Genomic DNA, 24,078 nt, shown 5'->3' with positions numbered 1-24,078 from the left:
ACTGATGATATAATGATCTTGAGAAAGGTAGAGAGTGAGGAGGATTGTAAAATGCTGCAGGAGGATCTGGACAAGATACATGATTGGAGCTGGATGTGGGAAATGAAATTTAACGCACAGAAATGTAAAATATTGGAAATGGGTAAAAGTACCAAGAGGCCATCACTGAATTATTTGATGGGTAATGAATCAATCACAAAAGCGAGAGAGGAGAAAGATTTGGGAGTGCTGGTCCAGGATAGTTTGTCACCTGAAAAACATATTAACAAGATAGTTGGAGAGACGTATAAACTCTTGACTAACATAAGGGTAGCTCATCATTATATGGATGAGGAGAAGATGAAAAAATTGATAGTGGCCATGATCCACTCCAGGTTAGAATATGCAGAGGTAGTGTGGTCCCCACACAAAAAAAAGATATAAACAAAATTGAGAGACTACAAAGAACAGCAACCAAGATGGTCCCCAGTCTGGTAGATCTGTCATACAGAGAGAGGCTGGAAAAGCTGGACTTGCCTTCCTTAGAGGAAAAGAGAAAGAAGGGAGACATGATTGCAGTGTTCAGGACCATGATAGGAGTAGATAAATTAGACCAAGAAGATCTGTTTGTATGGGATAAGAGACCAAGAAGAGGACATGGAATGAAATTGAAAATGTCAAGCTGCTTGAAGGACATCAAGAAATATAGTTTTCTTTATAGAAGTATAGATCTGTGGAATAGCCTGGACAAAGAAATCGTCGTCTAAAAACTTAAACGAGTTTAAAGCTAAATTTGACTTATTGAGAAACAGAGATGAGATTCCACGAGCATAGCTGATTTCCTGTATAACACAATTAGGTATATTAGGTAAATACATAAGTATTTGGAATGACTTAGACGAAGAGGTGGTGCAGGTGAAAAACATTCATGTATGTAAAAGTAGACTAGATATATGTGGATATGGAGACAGGACAACACAAGCACTGCTTAATTCCTATATACTACAAATAGGTAAATACAAATAGGTAGTACTATTAGTTGTTCCCTAGGCAGTCTGGCCGAACAGCCCCGAGTCCCTTAGGAAGGCCATGGCCGAGACCGGGCTTTCCCACAGAGCTCTCAAAGAGTGTATGTTGTGTTGTTGGCGTAGGTGATTGTGTGCAATGCAGTCTTCCATAATGTGCTTAATAGTATGCGGTGCTGTGTTGCATCCTGGACAGGCATCAGCGACGGAGTCATCCAGCCTCTTCTGGTAGCTTAAGAGGGCTGGATGGTGCCCACATCTCAGCCTGGCCAGGTGGACCCTGTCCTCATGAGGAAGATAGGATTCAGAAAGGTGGATGTCAGGAGGCCATGCATGCAGCTGTGTGCTGTCTTTAAGTGACTGAATGGAGCGGCCAGTGATCTGAGTGTGGATATGCTTTTGGAAGCTGGTCTGCGTGGGCGAAGGGGGAGAGATGATTGTATTTGTGTATGGTATCGTGTGCTGGGTGTTGTTTTGATGTTCCTTGGTGTGGGTGGATGTGCTGCCATGTAATATAGTGGATGTTGTAGGTTTGTGGAGGCTGCAGCAAGAAACTGGGTGCCTCTCATGTCTAGGTGATCCTTGACTTTGAGGACTTTGGTTTCTTGATGTAGGTGGTCTGGGGGTGTAGTAGCTGTGCAGCCTGTGATTATTTTTAGGACCTTGTTCTGTATGGTCTGTAGAGTGTTGTAGTGTGTTTTGGTCAGGTTAGAAGCCCAGGCAGGGCTTGCATGATTCATCACTGAACGTATGTATTGTTTGTATACTGTGGTGGTGGTTTCTTTGTTGTGTCCAAATGTTGTATGGGCAAGTGACCTCAGAGCATTGAGTCTTGGTGTTATTTTATTTTTAATGTTTGTGATGTGTTGTTTAAATGACACTGATGTATTGTATGTTACACCAAGGAATTTGGGTGTGTGTGTGTGTTGTAGGGGAGTGTTGTTTATGGTGAGGTGTGGGATGTGACTGTGTTCTGCTGTCCAGTTTGTGAGAAGAGTCACTGTAGATTTGGCTGGGGCTATTTTGAGCCTGTTTGTGGTGAACCATTCATGTAGTGTGTTGAGGTAAGGTTGAATGATGTGTGCAGCTGTGTTTGCATTTTGGTGCATACATGTAAGTGTTATATCATCTGCATAGGAAGCTATGTGTATCTGTGGTGTGTGGGGTGTGGGTACGTCGTGCATGTCTAGTTTAAAGAGTGTAGGGGACAAAACAGATCCTTGGGGGACGCCGTTTGTGAAGTTTCTGATGTTAGAAGACTGACCGGCAAATGTTACGTGTGCACATCTGCCGGCTATGTAGTATGCCAGCCATCTTTTTGTGTTATTGTGCATGTTTGTGTTGAGTATTTTGTTTGTGAGGTTGTGGAGGGGGACGGCATCAAAAGCTTTGCTAATGTCTAGTGTGATTAGGAGTGTTCTGTGTGGTGGCCTAGCTGAATTCATGCCATCGAAAACTCTAAGTGTAAGGTCTGTAAGAAGGGTGTTTGTGGAGTGTAGTGGCCTAAAGCCATGTTGTGACTGGGCTAGGGGAATGCGAGGTGTGACTAGTTGTACTATCAGTTGTTCAGTGACTTTAGAGGGGGTGCAGAGGAGTGTGATGGGGCGATGTGAGGAGGGTAACATGCGGTCTTTGTTGGGTTTAGGGATAGTGATGATATTCCCATGCTTCCAGATGTTGGATATTATGTTGTGTGAGTAGCTGTAGTTTGATATGTTGGTGAGTGCTTGTATGCCTTGTGGTCCTAAGTGTTTGAGGTGAATGTTGCTTATGTTGTCTGGTCCACAGGCAGATGAGTGCTTGAGGTTGTTAATGATGTGCTTCGTCTGGTTGTAAGTGAAAGGTGCGTAGTCTGGGTCTGTGGGGAACTGTATCTTACGTCTGATGATACGTCGGTCTTCCGGATGGGGGGTTAGATGTCTGACTTGTGAAAAGTGATTGATGAGAGTGTTTGCTTGTTGTTTGTTTGAGGGTATGGTGTCTGTTGTTGTGATGGCAGCGTGTGATTGTGTGGTGTTGCTGTTGGAAAGTGTGATGCTGTTTAGTGTTTTGTAGAGTTTGCTGATGTTTGTTTTGTGGTCAAGTGTTTGGAGGTAATTTTTCCAGTTTAGTGTTTGCTGTTCTGATATTTTACCGTTTATTTGAGTGTTGAGTTCTTGTATTTGTTGTATGGTGTCTTGTGTATGGGGTGTTGGGGAGTGTCGCAGTGTGTCCCATTGTCTGATGAGGCCTTGAATTTCTGGTGTGAAGTTGGGGTTGTGTCTCTTTCTGTTGCCTCTAGGGATGTGTCTTTTGTCTGCATTTTGTATGATTGTATTGAAAGTGTGCACAGTGGTGTTGATGTTTGTGATGGGTGTACTGTTTAGTGTTTCGAAATGTTGTTCTGTTTCAATTACAAAGGCCTCCCAGTTGGCTCTCTTATAATTAGTGTATGTGTGTTTGTGGCCAGCTGGGGTGATTCTGGTTTTGGTAGTGATGATGATTGGGAGGTGATCAGAACCTAGGGTTTTGACCACTCTCCATGATGTAGTGGGAGCGAGGTTTGGGGAGCAGAAGGTGATGTCTGGAGATGATGGGAGGAAAAGGGCTTGGTGTGGGATATGGGTATGTTGGTCTAGACTGTTTAGTATGAAAAGATGATCTGTCTGGGATTGTAGTACCAGCCCTCTGTCTGTGTCAGGGTTGTTGACATGCCAGGCCGACGACTTGGCATTGAAATCACCACCCAGGATGATGTTGGGTATGTTACTGATGTGGTGTATCTGTGGAGAGTAATTGTGTGGTACTGTGGGGGACGATTGGGGGGGAATGTATGTGTTAGCGATTGTTATGTGTGATTTGTTACTAGTGCATATTTTAACTGATTGTATTTCTGTTGTGGTGTCATGTGGGGGGAGAAGTGACTTTGGTGTGCACTGGTATCTGCAAAGTTGATGGATTTGTGTACCAGGGTGATGAGTCCACCGCCACCGTCGTCAGCCCGGTCTTGTCGAATGGTGGTGAAGTTATGAAATGTCAGTGTGTTCTGTGCTCTGTGTAGTTTTGTTTCTTGTAAGATGGCAATGTGTATGTTCTGTTGTTTGATGAATTGTTTGAGTTCATGTATGTTGGTGGTTATGCCATCTATGTTTAACTGAAGGATGTTTATGTTATGTGTGCGATGTGTGTCGGCTGCTGCAGTACGGGGTGGAGGTGGTGTGGGTGGAGGGGAAAGGGTAGGAGGAGGTTGTGATGGAGGTAAGGGTTGAGGTGGATTAGGATGGGTTGGAATAGGAGGAGTTGGGGGACTGGATGGTGTGGGAAGGGTCAGTGAGTTTGGCTGTGGAGGTGTGAAGGAAGTAGGAGTAGGATTGGAAGGGGGGTTGATGGGTGGGGGGAAGGAGCATAAGGAGCAGGTCCAGGTGTTTGTGTAATGTTTCCTGGATGCAAGTGTTGTGCAGGTGTAATGGGTCCAGTTCTTGCAGGAGTTGCATTGAACTGAACCCATTGTCTGTCGGCTCGACGTGATAGGTTTTGAGCATGTTGGACATATGTATTTGTTGGTGGGTTCCAGATTGCTCTCAATGTCCCTGGCTAGAAGAAGCCATCGAGAAATGACAGCCGGGGAGTCATTTCTCGGTGTAGAAAAAACGGTGTTGTTGTGTGTGTTGCGTTGGGAGATGTGGTACTTGCCCGGGTGACTGAAACCACTCCCAGGTACTTGAGCCCCGTGAGGGGCTGGGGGGGTTTGCAGTGGTTTGGCCCCCATGCTGTCCTCCTCTTCTCTTTGACAGCCTCTGGGGGGTAGACCCATGGTGAAGACGCCACCGCTCCAGGTCTATACAAATAGGTAAATGCCTCCAGTTCCCAGTCATGATTCAACTCCTACAGTGAGGACAATCAGGAGGATGATTCACTGTTCCCTAATGATGACCCTGAAGATAATGGGTAACGATTTTGAAGGAGTTGCCCTGAAGGATCCTTCACCAGGTACTGAATGATGATAAACACTTGGCAAGATGGGGAAAGAGTCGGGTAAGCCAAGTGAGTTGGAATGGTTATGTAATGAAATATTTTTTTTTATTACTTATGAGTTTTATTGTGTCCAAGCCTTGCTTAAATTTTACAGTGTTAAGCAATAAATTATTTATAGTGCCATTTGAGGAAAGTTATGAGGCAAATGGGATACTGCCACAGAGGTAGAAGGAACTGGTGGGGTGAAGCAGGATGGTGGCCCATGATATTTTTCATGTATGAAAATATCTTCTTGCATGTGTTACATACTGTATAGCTTTTATCGAGTCTAAACCTTGCTAAAATTATGTGTTGTGCAGCAGCCTGCTTATAGTATTATATGCGAGAATAACTTGGACTAAGAGGTGATTTTGAGTGGATACTGCTGTGAATCACAAGGAACACAGCTGCTTTTTTTTTTTTTTTAATGCGAGGAAGAAGGAACCAAAAGCTGAGCCCGCAAATCGTTCCTTCCAAGAAAAAAACAAAATCAATATAAAAGAGACCCAAATTCAAGATCCGTTCATTTCAAGATGCCTGGACACACTGCGTTTGAAAGACTGGAAATCATAGGAATTAGGAAATATAGACAGAGGGAGACAGTTCCAGAGATGACCTGTTGTTTAGAAGTAAACATATACTGAACAGTATTGCAAGTTTGGCGATAATCAAGTTTAGCATAATATGGCCAGAAGAAGGCAAACGCTAAAACAAGTACCCACTGTATATATAGTGTAATCCCTCATTTATCCAGACATAATAAAGCCAAAGGCATGTCTGGGTAGTGACAACATCTGGATAATGAACACTATTCCCCTACAATACCCAGACCCTATCTGTACCCAACCTCCAACCTATACCTAACCTATTTGTACAGTACCTATGCTTAATTTGGCAGTGTTTTCCAGTCATTCAGGCACATTAAGACATCAAAACACACAAAGAAATATCCAGAGTAAAGCTAAACAACAAGAAAACCATGCAGAAAAAGCACTGAAAACCAAAAAACACCCTACCTAAACACTACTGTATGTACAGTACCCCTCCTTACTTTTTCCAGTCATTCTGCAATATGCTGACATCAAAACATACATAGGATTATCCAAAATAATTTTCAACACCAAGAAAACCATGAAAAAAAAAAAAAAAAACAATGAAAACCAAAAAACACCCAACCTATACACCACTGCATGTACAGTACCTCTCCAAATTTTGGCACTGTTTCTAGGTCAATCTGCCATATGTAGTCATTAAAACACACACAGGAATATCCAATGTAATGCTAAACACCAAGAAAACCATGAATAAAAAACAATGAAAAACAAAAAAACACCCGACCTATACACTACTGTGTGTACAGTACCCCTCCTAATTTTGGCACTGTTTTCAGGTCAATCTACCATATTTAGACATCAAAACACACATAGGAATATCCAAAGTAATGCTGAACACCAAGAAAACCATGAAAAAAACATTGAAAACCAAAAAACATCCAACCTATATCGTATACTATCATGTGTACAGTACCCTTCCTAATTTTGGCACTGTTTTCTGGTCATTCTGCCATACTGAGAAACCAAAACACAAGTAGGATTATCCAAAATCATTTTCAATACCAAGAAAACCTTGAAAAAAAAAAAAAAAAAAAAAAATGAAAACCAAAGAACACCCTATCTATACACCACTGTATGTACAGTACCCCTCCTAATTTTGGCACTGTTTTCGGTCAATCTAACATATTTAGACATCAAAACATATTATCCATAGGAAAACCAGGAAAAACATTAAAAAAAAAAAAAAAATGAAAACCACAAAATATCCGACCTATACATTACTGTATGTACAATACCCCTTCAAGGAGTGATAAGAAACAGGGAAGTGAGCATGGAAGTGAAAAAGTTACTACAGTACATGACAGTATTGTGATACCAACTCTAACGTATGGAAGTGAAGCTTGGACATTGTTGGAGGGGCACAAGTCAAGAGTGAGAGCAGTGGAAATGAGTTCTTTAAGAGGAGCTTGTGGAGTCACATGGAGAGACAGGCTGACAAATCAGGATATAAAGGAGCGTTGTGGTGTGGATGTGATAGGAAGTGTTACGAGGAATACACTGAGGTGGTTTGGCCATGTGGAGAGGATGGAGGGTGAAAGACTGACGAAGAGAGTGTATGTGAGTGAGGTGGAGGAGGGGAGAGGGAGGGGGAGGCTGAGGATGAGGTGGAGAGATATATGAGAGAGGGGTGTGTGAGTTGGGAGCAGGGCAGTGAAATGGCAGGGGACAGGGCGACGTGGAGGCAATTTGTTTGTGGCCACCCCGAACGGGATTAACGCGTCTGGCAATAGATAGATAGATAGACAGAGACAATACCCCTAATTTTGGCTCTGTTTTCTGGTCATTCTACCATACTGAGACATCAAAACACATATAGGATTATCCATATTAATCCTAAACATCAAGAAAACAATGCATAACCACCAAAAATCCACAAAAAAATCCTGTCAATGGTTTGAAAATCTGTTGTCTGTAACAAGTGCTTGCTCCCGGGGCTCAAAAAAAATTCCACGGCCAAATATGCCACTGGAAATTGGTTACATTGGTATAAATGGTATACCATCATTTTTGCTGGTGTTTATACTACAGGATAAGCTAATAAAACACATAAAAGTACAGAAATCCAGCGAGAATTAAGTGTTTAGGAGTAAAACTAACCTTCATATAACTTCCCACCATCCTAGTGCAAAATTCTGCCAGAAACTTCCAAGAGTTAAGCACATGTCTAGATGCAGAATTTCATAAGCTTTCACGTGGTCACTTCGGAATTTTAATACGACCAATAGTAGCCGAATAAATCACAAAAAACTTTGAAAATTCACGAGTCAGTGTTATCACCACAGAGGAGGGTAAGGACTGAGGAAGTGAGGGGGGAACCTGGGAGGGTAAGGAGGAGGGAAAGGAGGGGGGGGAGAAGCAAGGCTGTGGGCAGGATTCTCCCCCTTCTGTCAACAGGTGGACAAGCGCTTTTACAGTACATTTACTCGTGGCTTGCGGTCTGTTAGACACCAATAAGGAAACACAACTCACCATGACCGGGAGACTTTCGACGTTTGGTAGAGAGGCGTACAGTTGCTGTCACCGAACATGTACTCATGGTTTGTGGTCTGTGTTCGATGGTGGTGGAGGATGGGAAAGACTTAGCCCGGTGGCTACGTGATACTGGACATTTGGTGGGGATGTGTGCAGACCTTCTGACACCGCTTGCTGGTTACAGTTGTATTACTCGGGTGCTGGAGGTTCGTTGGGAGTGATAGGACGAGTGCGCGACTTTGACCATTCAGTACAGAGGCGGACAGACATTTTAGCTCTAGCTGCGGGTTACGGACTACTTCCCACTCAAGGCTCGAGCCTAGCGGCCATGATACCAAACATCTGAACATGTCAGCTGGCTGGTCAAAGTTCTCAGGGACTTTTACGTCCAGATTATAGCATGTAAATTCGGATAATGGTTTAACAGAGCCAAGGTCCAGCATCCGGACAATGAACATGTCCGGATATTGAGCATCCGGATAAATGAGGAACTACTGTAATATGCCATTTGATTATTGTAGTGGATGTATAATACAGTACAAAACTGCAATGGTAGTGAAAACAGTTGGTGACACCATGGTGAAAAACCATTAGTGTGATCCGGACTAATGTCTGATATACTGGAGAAAGTCTGGGTTAGCAGGGGGAAGTCCAGATGTCACTTTTATTGAGAGTTTTTTTTTTTTTTTTGGAATGACTTGGATCCCAGTTTGTCCGCTGTAGTGAGGTTTTACTATATTTATTAAATGTACGGGTGAACTGAATGTATGGAAATGAACAGAACTGAAGGGAGAGGCTGGTGCCACCTGCATATATATTTATGTAAACATTTTATTATTTTCCACAGAAGGGGCTACAGGCACAAAGAATATTTTGTTATTTATCAAAAGTAAGAGTGAAATGCACTGATGCAAATGAGAACAGCTCAAAGCAGGTGACTCACTATTTACATTACAAAGGTGACAGGCTGGCACCACCTGTGTGCACACTAATGTAAGTATTTTATTACTTTCTACAGAGGCTCTAAGAATAAATAACTAATCACCACTGCAAGGCTTGGTGAATGAGTGTGGAGGAGTATGTAAGAAACAAAATCTAAAGGTGAATGTAGGGAACAGTAGAGTTATGGTTTTTGAGAGAAATGAACTCCCTGAATGCAGAGTGAGTGTGGATGGTGAGGAAATGGAAAATGTGAGTGCATTTAAGTACTTGAGTAGTACAATGTGTTAGGATGGAAGTTTAGAGGATGAAGCATTAGAAAAGGTTCAGCAGGGAAGAAAACTTGTTGGTTACCTGATAGCAGTGATAAGAAATATGAAGGTGAGCATGGAAGTAAAAGTTATTGCATGATAGTACTGTCATGCCCATCCCAATGTATGGATGCAAAACTTGGACTTTGTTGGAAGGACGTAAGACAACAGTGAGGGCAGAGGATATGAGTTCTCTGAGAGGAGCATGTGCAGTTACATGGAGAGACAGACTGACAAGTGAGGAAGTGAAAGAGCGTTGTGGTGTGGAAGTGAATGTGACAGATAGTGTCAGGAGAAATACACTGAGGTGGTTTGGCCATGTGGAGAGGATGGAGAGTGAGAGGCTAATGAGGAGAGAGTATGTGAGTGAGGTGGAGGGGGGGGAGAGGGAGGGGGAGACCAAGGATGAGATGGAGGGATGGAGTAGAAAGGTGGTATATGAGAAAGGAAGGTGTAATTTAGGGGGAAGGCAGTGAAATGGCACGGGACAGGGTGACATGGAGGTGACTTGTTTGTGACCACCTCTTACATGATAAAGGTGACTGGCTATAGATGGGCATATCCTAATTTATCACTCAGTAACTCCAACTAAACCTTTTTTATAGCCAGTGATGTTCTTAGAGGTTATATGTTTATTACACTGAATGTCAAGTATGATTAGGGGGAGTTAATATTTTTCAAGAGGCCCCAAAATGAGACTCTGGGAAAATTCTTGGATTTCATCCTATCAATTAGCCACATAACGTGGGTTTCAATGGCACCATATGTGCGGGTTGGTTATGCATGGTAAAATTCAATTATACATTAACCACCAAAATGGAGGGATTACTGTATCACCACACAATACAGCTAGGCATAGAAAAAAAATTCCCACACAATTATCAGACCCTCTTCAACAACATTCCACTTCTGGACACTCCTACACAATGAATAAAAATCTACACACTAATTTCACAAACAGGGCAATACAACATCTCAATCAGAATAATATATTACAAGCCCCTCCCCCTCACATCCACCCATCAAAGGTATTATTAACCCGCCCCATCCCGGCCGATTTTCCACCACTGACCCCCGCAATCCCGGCAGATTTTGGATTTGCTTTTTTTTGGTTCAAACCTACACTTTTGGTGAGAAACGATGGCAGATCACAGAAAAAGTGCTTACCTGTCACCAGAAATGGATACAACAGGTGAGCCACTGCGCACCTGGTACCGTATTCTGTAAAGGCGCTCAGCTGCTGTGCCGTTTTCTATGGTTGAGGTATGTATTGGAAATCACTCATAATTGGTAGGTATTTATTAATTTGGAACAAAATAACATGTAGTACAAGAATATATTGGTTTTCACACACATAATTATATAGGTGAAATAAGCATTGTTCCATTGAGTGAGCATAGCGAAATCGCCCAAATCAGTCATATATGATTCGCTATGACTGTTGTTTCAACATACATTTTCTCCACTTGCATAATACTTTTCCACTAACTTTATACCAGTTTCCACTATACAAAACTGTTATCACATATTCACAGGCCTTATTTAGCGTAATATTAGCGCATATTTACATAGTGAGCGAACTTGCTATGACTGTTGTTTCAACTTATGTACTCTTTTTTCAACTTATAATATTTTTCCACTAACATTACACCCATTTCCACTTTATAGAACTGTAATCACACGTTTACAGGCCTTACAATTATATGCAGCGTAATATTATCGCATATGTACAATGAAAGACAAAACTATCTTCCCACTTCCATCCAAAGATAATTTATACTTGGAGAAATACAATGAAAACCCAATCTCTACTTCTGCGTGTTGCAAATGGTTTGAGTTTTCCACTATATGTTCGTCAAACTTTGGGAAGGTATTTTTGTCTCTGTAGGTAGTGAGTGAACTCGCTATGACTGTTGTTTCAACTTACACTCTATTTTTCAACTTATTTAATACATTTCCACTAACATTACACCTGTTTTCACTTTATATAATTGTTTTCACATATTTACATGCCTTACTATTATATTGAGCGTCATTTTATCGCACATGTACAATGAAAGACAAAACTATCTTCCCAGTTCCGTCCAAAGATAATTTACACCTGGCAAAATACAATGAAAACCCAATCTCTACTGCTACGTGTTGCAAATGGTTTGATTTTTCCACAACATGTTTGTCAAACTTTGGGAAGATAGTTGTGACAGTGAATGAACTCGCTATTACTGTTGTTTCAACTTACACTCTACTTTTCAACTTATATAATACTCTTCCACTAACATTAAACCCGTTTCCACTTTATATAACTGTTATCACATACAGGCCTTACTGTTATACTGAGCGTCATATTATCTCGTGTACATAATGAGCATACTCGCTATGACTTGTTTCAACTTACACTCTATTTTTCAACTTACATAATACTTTTCCACTAACATTACAGCCATTTTCACTTTATATAATTGTTATCACATACTTACAGGCCTTACTTTTATATTGAGCATCATATTATCGCATATGTACAGGCCTTACTTGTATGGTGAGTTTCATATTATTGGAAGAACACACAGTATCAGTAATGTAAGAAGATGTGATATTCCTTGTCAGGGTGGAAAGGAGAGGGTGGTGGGGGAGGTTGGGGAGATGGAGAGCGGTGCCCTTCCCCACTCGCGCTCCTCTTCCCTCTCCCTTTTCCTTTCCCTTCCCTTTCCTTTTTTTCCCCACATCACGGGGCTGTGGGGAGGAAGTGTGAGAATACTGCAGGGCGAAAGACGTGCTAGGGAGTGGCTCCTTCTCGCCTGCCTGCTGCCCACATACACCACGTGCTTGTACTGCCACCCTCCCATCACCACTTTCCCTTTCACCGCTCACTTCCGCCACACCACTTTCCCTTTCACCCCTCACTCCCGCCACACCACTCGTGGCTTCCCCAGACAACACAGAAGGACCATATTTTATTTTCCTTCTCGCCGCACCTTGCCTGCGTATATTTACCAAAAATCACACGCGAAATTTGAAAAATGTGCAAATGACGGACCTCGCAATTGCAAAACATATGGATACATCGTCGGGTGTCACTGTGACAAAACGTGGGAACGTATCCATATGTCGTCGGGATGCCTCGGGTTAAACAGAGTTGATAGAGTTCACCTTGCTAAGTTTAGATCAGGTCACCACCAAGCTCTCCTAAGGTACCAGCTTAGATTTGAGTTGTATGGACTCACAGACAACATGTGCTCTGCTTGTAAATTAGCTCACATGACACAACGCACATAATGGAGCACTGCACAGCACAGGGTACACTAAGACACACACATAACATCAACTGTGTAGGGAAGGTACAGGACAACCATATAGGGGTGCCTGCTTATCTGCAGTTGATGTGTCTGCTTGATCAGACAGGCCTGGGTCTAGCAACAACAACAACAACCCACTTCAAACTACCTGTATTACTACCCACTCCTCTTTCATCCTTAACAATCTTCTACCAGTCCAACCACCCATCACCAAATCCTTTATTGCCAAATCAGGAATGTAAGGGTCCAGGACAATGCCTTTCAGTCCAGACATTCAAAGCAAAGATGACAAATTGCACTACCATCACTCACTATCATCCACATTCTCCAAAATAAATCTCATTTAATTCCCTTTCCATCAAAACTTCTGCTAAAAGATTATTGTCATTAACTCACATTCACACAAACCCATCAAAATTCTTTAAAAAAATCTCATGTAACTCAACAAATTAACCCAGTAACTAACTTTCTGTTACATCCAGAAACATGAAAAAAAAGTCCCCTGATAAAATGGGCCACACCTTCATTTGCTTATTATTCAACTCTTCAACTTTTCAATCAAGTGACATAGTGTACTTGTAATTTTATTCCTATCTATCTATCTATCTATCTATTGCCAGACGCCTCAATCTCGTTTGGGGTGGCCACAAACAAATCGCCTCCAAGTCGCCCTGTCCCCCGCCATTTCACTGCCCTGCTCCCAACTCACACCCCCCTCTCTCATATACCTCTCCACCCCATCCCTCCATCTCATCCTCGGCCTCCCCCTCCCTCTTCCCCCCTCCACCTCACTCACATACACTCTCTTCGTCAGTCTTTCACCCTCCATCCTCTCCACATGGCCAAACCACCTCAGTGGTCCTGCTACCTCCAAATTATATAACTGTACTGATCAAGTTTGGGACCATCTTTTTAAAATGGAGGAGTTAGATATAGCCTTCTTTACCCAATGCTATACTATGTGTTCTTGTTAAGTACGGTAATATATAACTGTCTGGTAGTGGTAAGCATTAAAAAAAAAAAAAAAAAAAAAAAAAAAAAAAAAAAAATTACAGGACTGAAAAAGTAAAAAAAAAAAAAAGTCTGGTAAATCACATATATGAAACTCATCCACACTTCGAGTAAGCCCTACATATGAAAAACATCCACACTTAGCCTCTTCAATTATATGACATCTTTTTTTTAATGCATTATTGTTACCAGATGCCTACTTTATTCAGCTAAGGAAACACTTACAGGAGCCTACTGGATGGATTCATAAAGGCTGTACCTAACCCCTCCATGTGGAAAAAGTCTCTCCTGAAAATAGCACGAATACAAAGTATGCTATCTGACTGACAGTGTTAACCCTCTCAGGAATCGTAAGTTTCCACAAGTTTTGTGTGGCATGAATAAAGATGATAATCCAGCTTAGAAACCAGCTTAGGGAGCCACCTTAAAAAACAGGTTCCATGGCCAAATTAGCCCCCAGAAATTGGTTTTTCATTTTTGAAATCTCCAACATGCTTGCATCCGTCAGCCTTGGTCACCTAATGGCTGCTCTCCATGCTGCCCAATCTCTGGCAGCCTCCCTGTTCAGTCCCTTAACCCTGAGGTAACACTTAATGACTTCATCCCAGGTCTTTTTTGGTCTACCCCTTGCAACCCCACTCCTAATATTAATGCTTCTTACTTTTTGCGCCCAACTGTCATTCCCCATCATCTCCACATGCCCAAACCACCTCAATCTACCTCTCTTCATCACAACACCAATACCCTCCAGTCCCATCCTACCTCTCCACTCTTCCATTGTAAACCTAGCCCCTCCAGCCCTTCCTCTCAGGGAAGCACTGCACATCCACCTTATCATTGTTATTTCTGTACGTTTGAGCCTGTGAATATCCTCCTTCTTTACTGCCCAGGTCTCATTACCATACAGCATTACACTCCCGACACATGCTTCATACAAAGATCCCTTAGCACGTAGAGAGAGCCCTCTCAATGTCAGGAGAGGCAACAGCTCCCTGAACTTCTTCCAACCACTCCTCACCCTAGCCAAAAAGCTAGCTCCAGCCCCACCTCCAGCACATAACATGTCTCCCAAATACATAAAACTCTTCCACCCACTCAAGAGACTCACCAGCAAGTTCAATCCTTTCACACCTGACAATCTCAACCTGCTCTCCCTGACACACTGCACACATAAAATCAGCATTTGCTTGCAGTCTACCTCTATTACCACTTCATCTCTTATGTACCCACTTATCACAGACTCTGTACAAGATGGCATTACTTCCCACACCCCTGTGGCAAATTGCACATGGCCACTCTCCCTCTTTGACCACCAACCTTAGATATCATCATTTTTGTTTTATCTGCATTTACTATTAAGCCCTTGTGCCCCATACCATCTCGCCACTTCCTAAATCTTTCCTCTGCCTCCCTTTCTTTCTCTGCAATCAACACCAAATCATCAGCACACAACATCTCCCACAAGAGTCCATTTCTGAAGTCACATAAGAGGGCTTCAAGTACCATGATACACAAAAAGGGACTCAAAACTGACCCCTGATGATTATATCAGTATAAATACAGTAGTATACCATCATCTTTGGTACTGTTTCTACTATAATATAGGCAAATAAAAAAAACACAAAACTGTTGAGTGAAACTATAGAATGTGGTGAGAATAAACTGATCAAGCGTAAAGTCACTTTGAAAAAGATTCCTGTCATCCTATAGTAGGACTCGCATACGTTTGTGGCTGTGGTGTGGCCCGCACCTGTGTACAATGATGCCACGTTTCCCCAACTTGCGATGTGAAACGGAAGCTATTTATGTACAAGGCATCACAAATTCGATAAATTCAGATGAATAAAACTTACACTTGTGTATTTTGATGGATGAATCAACAGTAATCTTATTATGCATAAAATATTTATACAGTAACACAGAAACATGGCATACATATTGTACAGTGTTGCTAAAAGAAATTGTAGTCACTTTTAATGGTTTTTAGCGTAGTTTTAGGGTGGGTAATAATATCACAGTTATGGATATAAGATAATGAGCCTGAAAAAAGAAGAAATATGCCAATATCCAAAGTAAAAGAAATAATTCATGTAATTCTTGTGAGTGGCAACACTTACACACCCAGTCTGGCCTAAGAAAAAGTACGTACCCCTCCGTAGACCCAACCATAGCTTGTACAGGTGCTGCTAGGGAAAAATGCTCACATTTACTAGCTTTTACCATAATTTTAAGGGCGAGGAATAATCACATTTATAATCATAAGCTAATATGTAGGACAAAATAGTAGGCATATGCCAATACTGAAGTAAAAAAAAAAAAAACATTATTTACTCGCGAGCGGCAACACTTCCACACCCAGTCGGTGGCCTTGACAGCATAGCTTCCTGGCGGTGACCTCGTGTCACTTCCTTTACGTCCTCTGCACAGACAGCATGGCAGCTCAATCAGCCCATTCCTCGCCTCTACACAGCCAGGCTAAAGAAATTGTCTTCAATGTAAGGCAGTATTTTCAAAAGGAGAGGGAGAAGGGAGTAGTTCTTCATGGCCTATCAAAGGTCGTCTCTCGTACAGCTGCAGCAACAAAGACTAGCGAGAGATCAGTTGAAAAAATCTCTAAAGATGCAAGAGAAAATGAGGAGATTCAATGTCCCAAGTTTAAGTCCCTCAAGAAAAGGAAACCTGTAGCACCAATGACCGATTTCTTTGATAACTTTAATGAAGGCGTGCTACGAAGAACAGTTCTGAGTTTTTATGAGAGGAAGGAAATCCCAACACTTAAAAAAATTTATGCAGAAATTAAGATCAATCTTTCGTATCCTGGCAGCCGTGAGACATTAAGAAGAGTTCTGAAGAAAATCGGTTTTTGTTATTCAAATGTTGATGGACGGAGATTCCTAATGGAAAGAGATGATATAACTTATGCACGGTGCATTTTCTTGAAAGAAATGAAGGAGCTTAGAAGTTCAGGCCAAACCATTGTCTACTTAGACGAGACATGGATCAATCAAAATTACTCTGTGTCCAAATGCTGGGTAGACAGCAATGCAAACAAGGCCATGGGAGTGAGGGTGCCCACAGGGAAGGGTTCCCGCTTGATTTTGCTGCACGCAGGAACCAAAGATGGATTTGTTCCTGGAGCAACCCTTGTTTTCCAAGCAAAGAATGTAGGAGACTATCATGAACAGATGAATGCAGACACCTTTGAAAAGTGGTTTAAGAATCAACTGTTACCCAACATTCCATCATCTTCTGTTATAGTGATGGATAATGCATCCTATCACTCCAGAAAAATAAATAAACCACCAACTACTGCAACCAAGAAAGCGGAGATCCGAGAATGGCTGGAGAAGAAGGGTGTTACAGTGCCAGACGGTCTCCTCAAAACGCAACTCCTGCACCTTGTGACTCGCCACATCGCAGCTGCCGATACAAACTACGTAATTGATAAGACGGCCTCAGAACATGGACATAGGGTTGTACGCCTACCCCCTTACCACTGCCAATATAACCCAATCGAGCTAATTTGGGCACAGGTTAAAAGCTACGTGTCAAAGAGAAATACGTTCAGAATTGCAGATCTGAAGCCACTCGTCCATGAGTCACTCAATAACGTCACGGCAGACAACTGGAAGAATGCTGTGAGGCACGCAGAAAAACTGCAAGAGGATGATGAAAAGAGAGATGTGGTGATTGACCATTACATCGATTCTTTCACTATCACTCTCACATCTTCTGATGAGGATACATCACTCTTCTATCCTCTTTTTCGCACTTTTCTTCCTCATGTTTCTCTCCCTTCTTTTTCTTCAGTTTTTCTGCCTTCTGTGAGAGATAGAGGAATAGGCCTATTGGGGACACCTCTTAAAAAAAAGCGCGCCAAGACAAATACCTCAAGGGTGGTGTGGAAATGATGTCAAATTTACAATATATACAATATTATGTAAAAGAAAATATCAAAAATGTCTCTTGCAATAAAAGAGAGAGAGAGAGAGAGAGAGAGAGAGAGAGAGAGAGAGAGAGAGAGGCAGGAGGGAGGCATGCATTGAATGCATTGTCGGCATCACTAAATATAACAAAACCAAATTAACAAATGAAAGCACAATTATAAATAACTTATAAAAGAATCAAAAGTACTCAGGGTGGCTCACATTTCCCGCCAGGAGAGAGAGAGAGAGAGATAATGGTACAGAAAACGAGGCAACACTGTACACAGGTGCGGGCCACACCACAGCCGCAAACGTACGTGAGTCCTACTGTAGTGAAAAATTTTTCTCACACCACTCGAGAGCAAAGCATATATCTAGATGTAGAATTTTACAAGCCTTCTCGTCTTCTGTGGTGCATTCAAAATTTCAATACAACCAAAAGTTTTTGAGGGAAGCACCAAAAACTACAAAAAAACACCAACAATGAATGACTGCATTATCTTCCCTGGCAACCATTAACTAGATGAGACAGTGTTGCCATATTTTTACCCTTAGCAAGCAAACACTCCTCTATGATGCACTCGAGTTTGACATATTTCATATGAAAACTTGATTCTGGTGAATATTTTTGTTCAAAATGACGCACAATGCGTCATCAGTTACTCTTCAGCCCAACACTGATATGGCATGATTTGCGTCATCGTTCCTGAGAGGGTTAAGCTCCTCATAAATGCTTCAAACATGGGACAGGGCAACTCCACTGACTGCCATTTTAAAATAGGCATGGAATCACAGACATATTTCATTCACCCAACACTAACTGTCCCCAGTATCCTTGTTTCATCATCCACAACTAATGAATCGAAAGTTTTTAATCTTTAAAATGGGATGCTATTAATTGTGCCTACAAGGATAAAAAGTGAATTCTACTTAACCCCTTCGCACACCGTAAGTTTTCTGTAAATGTATGTGACATGATCAGAGAAAATGTCACGAGGGCAGACTGGACTCGAGCACAAAGGAAAACATTCCCATGTATTTTATTAGCCCCAGAAACTGGTTATAATTGTATAAATTGTATACCATCATCTTCCCTGATGTTTACACTGTATGATGAGCTAATAAAAACACACAAAATTGATGAGTAAAAGTACTGTGAAAGTACTGAAATGATGTGAGAATACTATTGTTCAACAGTGAAAATTACTGCCCTACACTCTAGCACAATATTTTGCCGGCATAATGCAAGAATTAAGCATATGTCTAGATGCAGAATTTCATGAGCTTTCACATGGTTTGTCAGAATTCTGATATGACCAATAGTTTTTGATTAAATCGCCAAAAATTGCATGCGCCCCTCCCTCCCCCCTGAACCAAAAACCGAGAGAATGCCGACTATTTGAGACTGTTGGGCCAGAAATAGACACCCTGTCCTATGACTCACCAAATATTGACGCATTTCAAGCTAAAACATATTTTTTGACAAATATTTTTGCCCACAATTGCCTCATCAGCATCACTTCAGACCAACATTGACAAGTGTATCATAGTGAGTCATAGGTTCCTCTTCAGACTAACACCATTGTGACTCATTCTGAGTCATCGTGTGCGAAGGGGTTAAGACTACTATAACTTCCAGATGATCAGAAAAAAGCTAACTTACAATGTCTGACAGAAGCAGGATAAAAAGTGGTTAAAGGTTTTTTCTTGTTTTCGGAGTTACTGGAGAATTTGTTAAAACTTTCTGAGAGTGCAAAGCCACTTCTAAGCTGCTTAAATTGTCCGACAGTGACAACAATAAAGCAGTTAAGATTTCTCACGCTGTGGAAGTTAAAAATATACATCAAGCTGCTGGAGTTACCTTGGGTGCAGGAGGATGAGATGACTGAGGCTTGCTCTGTGTGGTAGGGGTTGATGTGGCCTCCTCTTCTGAAACATACATCACATCAACACCCAGCAGTGTTATAAATCATTACTAGTTTTTATACACTCAATGCAAGGGACTGCTTGTTTCTTTCTTATGAAAAAAAAAAAAAATCAAATACAGTATAAGTAAACAGGGCAAAGTGCCATTTCTCCATCCTCATCACTAACCAGTCATTAGATGGGAGGACACACTTGACATCATTATATTTAAAGCTAAAACTGAATGGAACCACACCAGTTACTCTTCAGCTGACTGTACACTAATCCGAACAACTAAGAAACATGTTGGCAGTTTATGACTAGTTTACAACTTAATTCTATAAGTTAGCTAATAGATGGCATTATTGTTTTGCTTTATGTTACTTCTTAGTAAAATATCAAAGAAAATAGGGTAAATGCCAGGAATATCTAAAACATTAACAGTTTCCTAAAATGTCCAATTAGTGATGCTTAAATTATGATCTAGTAGGGCTGAGACATCTGGACATTCCAGGAACAAGATTTGTCCTGCCTTAAAAAGAGATTGTAATATGTGGGAACAATGACATCAAAGCTCAAGTAGCTGGGGCAAAACTCTGCACAGAAGACATCATGATACAAAAGAAAAAGCATAACACAGAAAGTCAATCCAGCTCTTGTTTTCAGTAATTAATGAGATGCAGTACCCTAGAAGCACACCCACAATAAGACCACTTTCAACATATCTACAGTACTAATGTCTATGCTTATTTTGTGTTTCTGTAATAAGGTGCACAATATTATGTATACAAAAAACTAATTACTGTAATTTGATTTATCAAGAAATGTAAAACAATGCATACAGAGAATTTATAAACATTCTATCCATGATCTTCACACTCCATGGTTACAAAGAACATCCATAATCTGGTTGGTTACTGTGACTATTCTAGTGTTTAATTCTGATCTACTATGTATGCATAGTATGTGTACAGTATAGATATCTGCAGATCTCTCTCTCTCTCTCCATCTATCTATCTATCTATTTGTCAATCATTTGTTTACATAATTTATAAACGTTCCAACAGGCTTGCACACATCAGCTTTGGTCACCGGCTCTCCACATTGCTCGATCTCTGGCACCTTCCCTATTCAGTTTCTGATCCCTGAGGTCAGAGTCTGTGATCTCATCCGAGGTCTTTTTTGGTCTGCCTTTTACAATCTTACCCCTGATGTTCCCACCTCTCACTTTCTGCACTCAATTGTCATCGTCCATCTGCTCCACATGTCCAAACCATCTCAATCTATCCCTCCTCATGTATGTAATAAAGAGAGAGAGAAAGAGAGAGAAAGAGAGAGAAAGAGAGAGAGATTAGTCTGTACATTACATTATCCATTAATATGTGTTGCTGGGACAGCTCAGTCTGCATTTATGAGGCACAAAAATATTTTGGCTGCATCATGAAAAAAAAAAAAAAAAAAAAAAAAAAAAAATATATAAAGCATGAAATGCATGCAAGAAGCAGAAAGTGATGCAAGATAGATACTGGTAATGCTGACAGAGCCATCTTTGCAACAAGCAAGAACTGCCCTGAATAATATATGGACTTCCTGTACACAGGAATGTATATGCTGGTACAACACCAATTTTTCAGCACTCTTTGTTCCAGAACCTTGCCAGAAGAACCATGTTGCTGAATTAACTGAGGTCACATATGTCACATATACTTCAACACTGACCAACGGAGGTCATGTATAATAATTCAACAATAAACCTCTGACCTGTTATCATTCAGGGTAATTGCACTCATATTCAAATTTAAATTCTTTATGGAACAACTGAGCCTGGTTTGTTATCAAGCAACTTGACAAGTCCACTTCATCACTCTGATGCTACTGAAACCATTCAACTTGATCTTGTTCAATACTCTTACCATCTTTCAAAGATTTTCTGATGTTCATTTGCTTCTTCGAATCAATGTCTGCACAGAACTTCAGTATTTCTTCCCACTGCTTCTTTTTATCATAAGCAACTGACGAACCAATACCATATGTGACACACAACTTCCACATGGGAACACCATGGTACAGTTTTTTCAATAGTTCTACATTACCCTGATAAACTGTTTTATATTTTTGCATACTAAAAATGTCTTAGCACATTAAATTCCCCAAAAGAGTTATTAACCCTTTAAACGCGGAGCGTCGCAAAAGAGACGATCGCCAAAAAGGACATAACGGCGGATCGTCGCGTTTGCGATTCGAGTTAATTTTGAATGAACGCGAGCAAGGATGTTCCAGCTGGTATTGTCTATCAGTACCGCCACCCTTTAGCTACAATTAGCATACTTGACCTTTGTACTACTGACCTCCATTGTTGCCAAGTATCGCGTTTTTCCCCCCTCCCCCCCCATCACGGCCCAGCCAGCCTGGCTGTGATATATTGCAGCGCTCTGACTGCTCAGAACTGTAAATCTGCGCTCTCCTCTCACAAGCAGTTTATGCTAATAGGAGACGCTTGTTTCCCCAGTTGTCACACTAGCTTTTTTTCACGCGGTTTTCCCCTGTTTAGCATCAGTTCACCGCAGGCTTTCAAAGTGACATTATGGCGAGTTCTAGCTCTTCCAAGTCAGTGTGAGTGGCCGACAGGAACAAGAATAAAGTGACGGGCGTAAGGCAGAATAAAAGCGTGCCGCGGTGGTCTTCTGGGAAGTACTATGATTGAAAATAATGTAGTATACGTGTTTTTAGCTGTGAAAATGGAAATGTTTGTTGAGTGACAGGAAGACTGCCGCCACGCTGCATGTCGGCCGTACGTTTCGTTGACTTTAGCCTTATTTGCAGTGCTTATTGTACAAATACGGATTCCAAACTACCTGTACGTTGTAGTATAAAGTTTACTGTGACAGAATGAGGCTGTGGTAGATGGGAAACTGGGTTGCTGGAGGTGTGAAAGTGAAGATTTTGTTACCCAACTTTGCGAGTCTCCACAAGTCCTTGGGCAGTCCACAAAGGCTCAACACCTGTCTCTGGAGAAAGCTGAATGTAAGTACTATCTGCCATACCAAGTATAATGTTCTAGGATTAATCTCTGATTTTTGGCTATTATTTTCCTACAGGTACTCAGACCGCGATCCAACCCCGCCACCCGGGGGTGGAGGGGGGGGTCGGCTGTCCATGGCCGCGTTTTAGGGGTTAATACACCACTGTGATTAAAAAGGTTAGTAAAAGTATACATTATGAAGATACAGGTGACCAGTGTGGCAGATCACTAGATAGCTACGTATCAGTTACCATGGTAATGGTCTGGCTGGTGGCAACTGGCTTCCACATGCAAACCTTAAAACATAATAATGCATTATGCACTCCACACTCACTACCTACAAGAACGAGAAATGGTTATGAGAAACGTCGTATTCACAAGACGAGAAATTGATGGTTAGGAATGGTTTTTGTGAGAATTTTGTATTCAGAGACAAAGTACGCTGATAACGATGCTGGCTCACAAGGTTAGCTGGGAGAATGAAGAGAAAAGGATCATCTGGTTCATGATGGACAGTAGCAGGATTGGTGTAAACACTGCTGATCCAGTTCTTCCAGTCATTTTAGAGGTTATTACTTGGGTATCATGCAAAAAGGTGAGTGTGAACTTGCTGGCTCTGAACCAATAAAAATTTATTCCCATTTACTGCTGTACTTGGTTACTGAGGGGTTTAGTCCATGTAGTAGTTTGGTGGATCAATTAACCACAATCAAGGAGGTTGACTGAACAGAAATAGACTAGTGTTTAATCCTGACACCACCACTGATGCTAGCTTTCTAAGAAGCCACAGCCATGGTTAAATATAAGTAAAATAAGATAAGAATCAGACAAAATACAGGGATCACCATCCAGACATACAGTGTAAGCTATCCAAGTGATCACGCGCTAGACTCAAAACTGCCCCTGGCCACCAAGTAAACTAGTCTGGCAGGCACAGGAATTTCAAGTGTCCTCTCATAATTTTTTCCAGATTAAAAGAAGTGCTGGACTATCTGCTTCCAGAAATTTGGTGTTGTACTTGCATTATACATTACAGTATACAGAAATTAATGTAGTATGCACACATGGATGTATGTCTGCATTCAGAAGTCATTGTGTTCTCCACATCTGTACTTACATACTCATCATTCAACTCCCATATCCTAATATGAGTTAAAAGGCCTAGAAGACATGGATAAAACAGCTCCATACCACTGATGCTATTTCATACTTTACTCACTCATCCTACTCAGAAACATAATCTGGAATCAACAAAAGATAAAAAGTCAGACAAAGGTCCGTCTCTGAGGACAGGTCAAGCCTACAGACATTCCCTGTGTTGCAGATTAGAGAATGATGATATTCATTACATCAGCTGAAGTGTGAAGATAATGCCAAAAGGGAATTTTTACAAGGAGCACAGCAGTGACTGATAGTGATAACTTTCTGCCATTACTACAGTTGGTTACTCAAGTCAAGAACGCATTGCTTCAAAGACTCCAAATTGCGTGTTTAAGGATACCATGACAAATTATACAGTATCCTAAAAGGCACTTGGGATTAAGTAATGTACTGCATACTGTAATACAGTGAAATCTCCTAAATCGTG

The 24,078-nt window shown here is 41.3% G+C and overlaps 1 protein-coding gene across 2 annotated transcripts in view; it reads right to left on the bottom strand.

Annotated features, from left to right (window-relative positions):
* The window catches only part of RIC-3 (RIC3 acetylcholine receptor chaperone), a 488,355-nt gene that overhangs the window by 25,119 nt on the left and 439,158 nt on the right, over window positions 1–24,078 (bottom strand). For both annotated transcript variants that reach the window (XM_080266705.1, XM_080266706.1), the window contains one exon: window positions 19,425–19,492. In XM_080266705.1, the coding sequence (XP_080122831.1) occupies window positions 19,425–19,492 (68 nt within the window). The remainder of the gene's footprint in view (window positions 1–19,424; window positions 19,493–24,078) is intronic.

This window comes from Coenobita brevimanus, chromosome 21 (assembly GCF_032717465.1).
Source record: "Coenobita brevimanus isolate Jiangsu-jjx chromosome 21, ASM3271746v2, whole genome shotgun sequence".
NCBI classification, from domain to species: domain Eukaryota; kingdom Metazoa; phylum Arthropoda; class Malacostraca; order Decapoda; family Coenobitidae; genus Coenobita; species Coenobita brevimanus.
The sequence above is the reverse complement of the archived record's forward strand: the minus strand, read 5'-3'. Positions and strand labels throughout refer to the sequence as shown.